At 36.7% G+C, this 9,188-nt stretch overlaps 1 protein-coding gene across 1 annotated transcript; it reads right to left on the bottom strand.

The window, feature by feature from the left end:
• Window positions 1–7,295: 7,295 nt before the first annotated feature.
• LOC108476604 (protein SLOW GREEN 1, chloroplastic) lies at window positions 7,296–8,627 on the bottom strand. Its single transcript, XM_017778864.2, has one exon. The coding sequence runs from the start codon at window positions 8,496–8,498 to the stop codon at window positions 7,509–7,511; it is 990 nt and encodes a 329-aa protein (XP_017634353.1). The 5' UTR covers window positions 8,499–8,627; the 3' UTR covers window positions 7,296–7,508.
• Between the last annotated feature and the right edge of the window lie 561 nt (window positions 8,628–9,188).

The following is a 9,188-nucleotide window of genomic DNA, read 5'->3' as shown; positions in this document are numbered from 1 at the left end:
CAGATTCAAGTGAGGTGAATTTGCTAAATATGCATTATATTCATGGATACTTGGCCAAAATGGCAATTATCTAGGAATGATTTCTTGAAAATTTGAAGTAATCGATCTATAAGTAAATTAATTGTTTGCATTGCTTAAAACTTACTAAGCATTGAAGCTTACTCCGTGTTCTCTTTTCTACTTCTTATAGGTTTATACTTTAGCTCGAGTTGAAAGAGCCGGAGATATCATCACATTATCGAGTCATTAGGTGAGTTGAGAAGATTGTATATCATCATGGTTTAAGGCATGTATAGGATAGACTATAGGTAGAATAATATTTCGACTTTGTATACATTATAGCCATGCGAAGATGGCTTGCTCATTTTGTTTAAGGAAGCCTTATAATTGAACTAGAGTGTTGAAATTTTTTTATTATAACTTGATAGTAGTTAATTTGTTATTAGATATTCGGTTATGTTTTGATAGTGAGTCATTTTAGAAATTTTATAAGAGCTCTTATGGAAAATCAATGAGACAGGTTTGCATTGTTGATAATTTATGTCTGGTAAGTATCTTTGAACTTATAGAAGTTTTGTTCAGTCAAGTAATACCTCATAACCTTATTCCGGCAACGGATACGGGTTAGGAGTGTTACATCTTCCATAAAACCCCTTAAGGGTTTAACTTCAATAATGAACACCAACCAAGTCTAAACAATGCTCAAACTTGGTTATAGGAAGTGACTTAGTCATCATATCTGCAGGATTGTCATGAGTACTAATTTTGCTCACAACAATATCACCACAAGCAATAATATCAAAACAAAATGGTACCGAACATCAATGTGTTTTGTTCTCTCATGAAACATTTGATCTTTTGTAAGAAAAATGACACTCTGACTGTCACAAAATACTTTGCTGACTTGAAGGTTTTCATTGAGTTCATTAAAGAGTCCCTTCAACTAAATAACTTCTTTACAAGCCTTAGTAATCGCCATGTACTCAGCTTCAGTTGTAGACAAAGCGACTATAGATTGCAAAGTGGCTTTCCAACTGATTGCGCAACCTCCGATTGTAAAGACATAACCTGTGAGAGATCTTCTTCTATCAAGGTCTCCAGCAAAATCAGCATCAACATACCCAATGACACCATCTCTAGTTCTTCCAAATTGTAAGCAAACATCAATAGTACCTCGTAAGTATCTTAAAATCCATTGAACTGCTTTCCAGTGTTATTTATCGGGATTCGCCATGTATCTGCTAATTGTACTGACTGCATGTGATAAATCTGGACGTGAACAAACCATAGCATACATGAGAAATCCCACTGCACTAGAGTATGAAACATGTGACATGTACTCAATCTCATCATTTGATTGTGGAGTCAAAACCGATGAAGGTCTGAAATGGGCTGCTAAAGGAGTACTAACAGGCTTGACACTCTGCATATTGAACCTGCAAAGAACTTTCTCAACGTACCCCTTCTGACTTAGGTACAATTTACTTGCTTTTCTATCTCTGGGAATCTCCATTCCAAGTATCTTCTTTGCTGGTCCTAAATCTTTCATCTCAAATTCTTTACTTAGTTGGGCTTTGACCTTTCTTATCTCTCCTTTATCTTTTGCTCTTGTACCACTGTCTTGGAGACTGTTTCAAACCATAAAGGGACATTTTCAACAAGCAAACATAGTCCTCATTTTCTGAGACTGTAAAACCCTCTGGTTGTTGCATGTAAATATCCTCCTCAAGTTCTCCATGCAAAAATGCAGTTTTTACATCTAACTACTCAAGCTCCAAATCATGCATGGCCACAATACCAAGCAAAGCTCGAATCGAACTATGCTTAACAAAGGGGGAGAACACATCTGTGAAGTCCACTCTTGGAATGTGACTGTAACCCTTTGCAACAAGCCTTGCTTTATATCTGGGTTCTTCAACTCCTAGAGTCCCTTCTTTCTTTTTAAACACCCATTTACAACGAATAGTCTTCTTACCTTTAGGAAGTTTCACAAGATCCCATGTTTTGTTTTTGTGAAGTGATTCCATCTCCTCTTGCATAGCAAACATCCATTTTTCTGAGTCTTCACAGTTAACCGCCTCAGAATAATTAGATGGCTCTTGGTTTGCATCTATATCTTTAGCCACATTTAAAGCATAAGCAACTAAATTAGCTTCGACATACTTCTTTGAAGGTTTAATTTCTCTTCTAGTTCTGTTCGATAGAGTATTGTGGTGAAGAAGCAACTCTATTCTAAATTTTTGTACTGGCTTGAGGAGTTGACTCTGTATTAATCTGATGCTCCACCTGCTTTTGATTTTCTTTATTGGAAGAGTCTTTAAGAGATAAGTTAGGTAGCATAGCAGTTTCATTAAAAACATCTCTACTAATCACAACTTTTCTATTTTCAGGACACCATAACTTATACCCTTTTACACCAGCTTTATAACCAAGAAAAACTCATTTAATGGATCCCGGTTCTAATTTTTGATTATCAACATAAGCATACGCAGGACACGCAAAAATCTTTAAATCAGAATAATTAGCAGGATTACTAGACCATACCTCTTGTGGAGTCTTTTTCTCAATGGCAACAGATGGGGATCAGTTGATTAAAAAACATGCAGTAGAGGCTGCTTCGGCCCAAAACGACTTTGATAAGTTGGCATTTGACAACATACATCGAACCTTCTCCATGATCATTCTGTTCATTCATTCTGCAATGCTATTTTGCTGTGGAGTATGACAAACTGTCAAGTGTCTCACGATCCCTTCTAACTTGCACAATCTATTAAACTCATCAGAACAAAACTTTAAGCCATTGTCTGTGCGAATGTATTTTATTTATTTTCCCGTCTGTTTTTCAATCATAATTTTCTAAGACTTAAATACGGAAAACACATCACTTTTCTGCTTCAGGAAGAACGCCCAAACTTTTTTAGAAAAATCATCAATAAATGTTAGCATATAATTAGCTCCACCTCTCGAAGGCACTCTGGATGGCCCCTACAAATCAGAATGAATATACTCTAACGTTCCCTTCGTGTTATGGATTCCTCTAGTGAATCGAACTCTCTTTTGCTTCCCAAAAACACAGTGCTCAAATTCCTTGCCCATCAAAAAGTCATCTTTTGCTCAATTCTGCCATGCCATTCTCACTCATATGCCCTAGGCGCATATGCCGAAGTTTAGTAATATCATCATCTAACAAGGAAGAGGAAGCGACAGCTGCATCACCAGTAACAGTAGAACCCTGCAAAATATATAACTTGACAGTCTTTCTTTGCCCTTTTATCACAATAAGAGAACCTTTGGAAATATTTAAAATCCCACTTTCAGCTGTGTATCTGTACCCTTTTGAATCAAGAGTACTCAATGAGATTAAATTTCTTTTCAATTATGGAACATGTCGTACGTCACTAAGTGTTCTGACAACTCCATCAAACATCTTAACTTTAATTGTTCCAACACCTGTGATTTTACACGAAGCATTATTTCCTATTAAAACAACACATTCAGTCATTGTTTCGTAAGTTGTAAACCAATCTCGATTGGGAATCATGTGGAAGGTGCAGCCTGAATCAAGTATCCACTCCTCGCTTACTTTAGAATCATTGATAGAAGCGACTAGAAGTTTACCATCGCTGTAGTCTTCTACAACATTAACTTCACCGGAATTTTCTGGTTGTTTTCCCTTTTGATTCGCAGCCCCCCTTTTAATTTTATTCTGTAGCTTATAACACTCAGATTTAATGTGCCCTTTCTTCTTGCAGAAGTTGTAAGTTTTACCTCTGTTTGAAGACTTTGATCTACCCTTAGATTTATCACGAGGATTCCGTTCCTGTGTCCTTCCACGATCATCATCAGCATTCTGATCTTGTCTCCCACGAACAATGAGACCCTTTCCCTGAAAGTCGAGTTTAACCACAATATGCTTCATCTTATCATACGAGGTCAAAGAATCATAAACCTCATCAACTGTGAGAGACTCGCGTCTATATAAAATCGTGTCTCTAAAGGTTGAATAAGATGGGAGCAACGAACAAAGTAGAATCAACCCTAGATCTTTCTTATCATACTGAACCTCCATGGCCTCCAAGTTTGAGAGAATTTATTTAAACACTGTTAAGTGTTCGTGTACAGACGCACCTTCCTCCAAACGATGAACATAAAGACGCTACTTCATATAAAACTTGCTTGTTAGAGTTTTCGACATACATATTTGTTCTAGCATCTTCCATAATGCAGCAGCGGTCTCATCACATCCTGCAAAATTTCGTTGGACAAATGCAGATGTAATTGTGTTAACGCCTTTCGATCCTTACGCTTCTTCTCTTCATCTGTTAATGTCGAAGGCATCTTATTTATCCCTAGCAGGGCATCCTCAAGATCCATCTACGCAATAACTGCTTGCATTTTAATTTGCCACAACGCAAATCTGGTGTTGCGATCCAACAGCGGAATTTCATATTTCAAAGACGCCATTACCGTGATTGAGATGAATAACCCGAAAGCTCGAATACCAATTTGTGAAAAAATAAAATAAAATAAAATCAAGAATACACAAAAATATTTACGTGGAAACCCTTTCGGGAAAAAACCACTGGCAGAGGAGTAGAAAATTCACTATGTTGAATTCGAATTCTTTACAAGAGGAATAGACTATGTCTATTTATAGCCTTGTAAAGCCATATTTTAGTAAGACTGAAACACCTTATTCTAATCAATATCAAATAGATGATATTTAATAAGGTTTAAAAAACCTTATTCTAAAAATAAAATAAAAGAAGTGTAATCCTAAATGGATTCTTCTTTTATTTTATTTTACCACAGTATTTTATTTAAATAAGGATTCGGGTCACTTAATTCTAACAATCTTCCATGGCCTATGTTTGGTCCCTTCTCCTTTATAAATGAAGAAGAGGATGGTTCTTGGTGTAGCCATAAAAATATGGTTGAGGTAGCTGTCTTGGAGAGGTTGGTTCAAACTCTGTTCAAAGGTAATTACCATGAGTCTATTTATTGTATGTGGATATTTAGTTTACTGGCATATGCCCTTTTGAATTCTTGTTGCTTTTGCTTACAGCATGGAAGGGCTCAAGAAAGAGGCTCAGCATTGGTATAATATCTCCCTATGCTTCTCAGGTTGTTGCAATTCAGGAGAAACTTGGTAGGAAGTATGAAAAAACTGATGGCTTTGCAGTGAAGGTGAAGTCAGTTGATGGGTTCCAGGGTGGTGAGGAAGATATTATAATAATATCAACTGTGAGATCCAATAGTTCGGGAGCAATTGGTTTTGTATCCAATTATCAAAGAACTAATGTTGCTCTTACAAGGGTTAGGTATTTCCTTGGATTTGCCTTTTTCATGTCTCGGTAGTTTTTGCAATTCTGTGATAGGTTGCAATATATTTCTGGGTTTTCAATGACTTCTCAGGCACTGCCTCCGGATTTTGGGGGATGGAACAACACCGGCCAAACGTGAATCTGTTTGGCAGGGTTTAGTTCGTGATGCAGAGGTGCGACATTGTTTCTTTAATTCTGATGGAGATAGGGAATTGGCTAAAGCTATTTTAGATGCCAATAAAGATTTTTGTCAGCTTGATGACTTATTTAATCAGAATGTAACTTCTATACTGATTAAAACTAGCTGTCATTCTACTTGTTGTATCGAAGTTACTTTTGTTTCCTACTTTCCATGAATTCCTGGTTGAATTTTTTACGTTCAACATGAAACCTTGTTATCAAAGATAACTATGCATGAGATGCAATGTGCATTTTATATTAAATGGTAAATTATATTCTTTCTATTTACCATGACCTCAGGTTCGTTTCAGTGATAACTTTAAAAAGTCATTTGGGAAGGTGAAATCTACGCAGACCCAGAAATCAAAGAAGAATGAGGGAACTTATTGGAGGCAGCAGTCCTTAATGCGTTTTGAGGACTTATCTTTAGAGGAAGAAATCAGGGAAGTTATTGGGAGGCAGCAAAAGTTGCAAAGTTGAAAGCAGGAAGCAATCAATATCAAACTGTAGGTTTCTCTGGTGAAGTATTTCCTCCAGCCACTTACGATGAAGAGACGAGCTCAGAGGTTGTTCCATCTTCAAGCTCAGTTTCTCTGTCAGATCAAGACTTGAATATGCAGAATCAAAATGACAGTGATATGCAGTTTAATCATGGTCATTTTTGGGAACTTGTTCAAGCATTACAGGCAGTGGATAGTATCAAAGATCAAAGGACCATTATCTCATATGTTTCGAAATTGAGGGTAATGTTTAGAAGAGGTCCAATGTCTTACTGTTTTCCATGTATTTTATATGCCTAGTATTGTTTCATTGTTCAGATCATGCTTATTGTTATTTCAGCTTGTTTCATCATTTATTATTTTCTGTATTTTGTAGCTATATTCAGGAAACTTTGTTTTCATCATAGATGCTGGTATAAAAGAATGTTTGCAGAAGAAACCTGACAACTTTTCAAGGGATGCAATCAACATGTTTGATTTAATGAAGCGACTCCATAGTCAACTAGAACCAAGGTCAATTTCATTCAATGTTTGTCCCATATGTAGTTGAAAGATGTCATTTTACACATGATTAGTGAAAAGTCCCTGCTGCTTTCTCCATTTCTTTTCCAAAAAACTGAAACTTGAAAGCAGCATTCCTATAATTGGTGCTGTTTGCGAGGAGCTGCTTCAGGGTGGTCTACAATGGTGCCCTTTCTATGGCAGCTATATTTTTTGGAGAATCATGAAAATCATGCATCTGATGAAACTCGTGACCATTGTGACGTGGAAGAGAGAAGTTGTACGGGGGAGAAAAGTAGTAAGGGCAAGAAGCCAGCTTCAAAAGTCACTGTCAGTTCGAAACCCCAAGGGAACAATAATTCTAAGAAAAAACAAGAAGAGTGGAGGCCAAAAACCAGAGTAGATAAGCATTCCTGAAATTCTAGAGGGCATATCACCTATCTATATTCACAGTGGCTGCATATAGCATACTTTTGCTTGATCTTTTATTAGTTGAAAGTTATGGTAGAACTTCTGGTATGACTTGAAATCAATAATCTGACTTGGGTTTAAAATGTACTTTTTGAACAGCAACCTCTCAGTAGATTCTCAATTTTATTGCCTTATACAAAAGCAAGAAACCTTTACTCTAATGCCATTATGTAAATAATCTATTATATAAAGCCTAAACAAATGACAATCATGCTAACGAACTGTTCCAATTAAAGAGACCAAAAAGCAAGAAATAATAGTAAAACCAAGCAACTTGAGAATATCATTGGAGCCTAAAACTGCCAAAACAACTAATTCCTTTAATAAAAAAAAGTTTCAAGTTTCATCTCTTTATTTCTGTTAAGTATGCTCTGACACTTGCATAGAAGTTCCAATATCACTTGGACCGTTTTCAACAAGGTTTTAAAGGCCTAAATGAAACACTACTGGAGAAGTTTTTAGAAAAAAGGGTAATACCCCCATGAACTGTATACCCACCTGAATGCCAGAAAATATGGGAAACCCCCAAAACTCAATTCTCCTCACTGGTCCCAAACAGTTTCATTCTCGATAAAGATGTCCTTAAGTATCCATCCACCTCAAACTTCTTTGGTGAAAGCTCCTTATACTTTGCGAACTGTTCTTTAGCTTCAGCATTCCTATCAAGCAAGCTATATATGATACCTTGACAAAAATACGGCCTAAAATCAGTTGGATCTTCTTTGGCCAATTCCTGGTAACTCATCAAAGATTCGTCCACGTTCTTTTGCAAGAACTGTATCTGCGCCATTATGAATCGAACATCCCTAGCTTCTTTGACTTTCTTCTCTTCTTGGGCCCTGGCTAAAGCCTCTTCTAACCTCCTGATCACGGCTTCGCCTTCCCCACAACGGTCCATCAATAACGCATTCTCGAACAAAGCTTCGAAAGAGAGCGGATTCGACTGAAGAATTTCCTCAAACACTTTACGTGCATTCTCCGTTTGACCCATTTCCCCCAACAGCCTCCCTAACAAGAATTTCCAATCAATAACATCTGGTTGTGCAGAAACCAATCGGTTCAAGATACTCAGCGCTTCTTCGTCTTCGCCGTTTTCGAGCTTCTGTTGCAAAAGCGACTGTAATGCCGCAATAGCTTCGTCATTAGATCCCAGAAACTCAGAAAACGGTGAAGTTTCTTTTGGGCTTTGGGTTTTCAGTTGTTCGTTTTCTTGAACTGCAGGTTCTTGTTCAGTCGTTGCCGGTAGAGAATCGGCTTTGGCAGGGAAGTTGGAGAATTTCCCGATCATCAAACTTGTGGCACCGACCAAAACAGCGGTTTTGGCAAATGATTGAAGCTTTTGGGAGAGGGATTGGCCATTGTTGTTAGGTTTAGAAACGGGAATGGCATCAAAATTTGCAGAAGAAGCCCTAAGCCTGAGGGGTTTGGGAAAAGGAAAAGTGAGGAATGAAGGGGAAGAAAGTGGTTTCAAGGGAAGAAAAGAGAGGGATGGTGATGATAACGTGGCCAGTGTGGGATTCATGGCTTGAGATTATTTAGGGTTCTTGTATTTCAAAGATGGAAGAAAACAAGGTAAGTAGGCAGGAGAATGGTGTGATGTAAAGAAAAGAGGGTATTTGTAGTGGGAGAGTTACGCCTTAATTAGTTAAATAATTTAGTTACCCATTTGAATTTCAATTACTTAAAAGTTTAGAGTTAAGTGAGAAAGTAACAGAATTTGTTAAAAGTTTTTGAGAGGGCTCGAATCTCTTCACCCACTTTTATAAATTAGATTTAACTCCGCTTTTCTTTTGTGTTTTTATCAATTACATGATACGGTTTTTTACCTCAATATTATAAAAAAATTATATACTAAAATAGGTTGTCGGTCGATTAATTACAAAATGGTATATTTTTTGGGTCGTCACCTACTGACAGCAGTACCTATTATTTTATTATTTTTTGTTTTACAAAATTATTATTATATTATTTTAATATTTATATTAATATATGAATAAAATACGGGTTTTATACGGATAAAAATAAAAGCAATTGAAGCACTGTCGGTAAGCACGACTAGTCGTGCCTAACAGGCACACAACACCTACACATTTCCTTTTCTTTATTTGCATTTTACAAAAATTGGTCTTATATCACTTTTGGTCCTCTACTAGGCCTAAAATTAAAATTCAATCTTTATACTTGAATTTCTATAATAATATTTGGTCCTATT

This window comes from Gossypium arboreum, chromosome 1, assembly GCF_025698485.1.
Source record: "Gossypium arboreum isolate Shixiya-1 chromosome 1, ASM2569848v2, whole genome shotgun sequence".
NCBI lineage: Eukaryota > Viridiplantae > Streptophyta > Magnoliopsida > Malvales > Malvaceae > Gossypium > Gossypium arboreum.
This window is presented reverse-complemented; position numbering and strand designations above follow the sequence as displayed.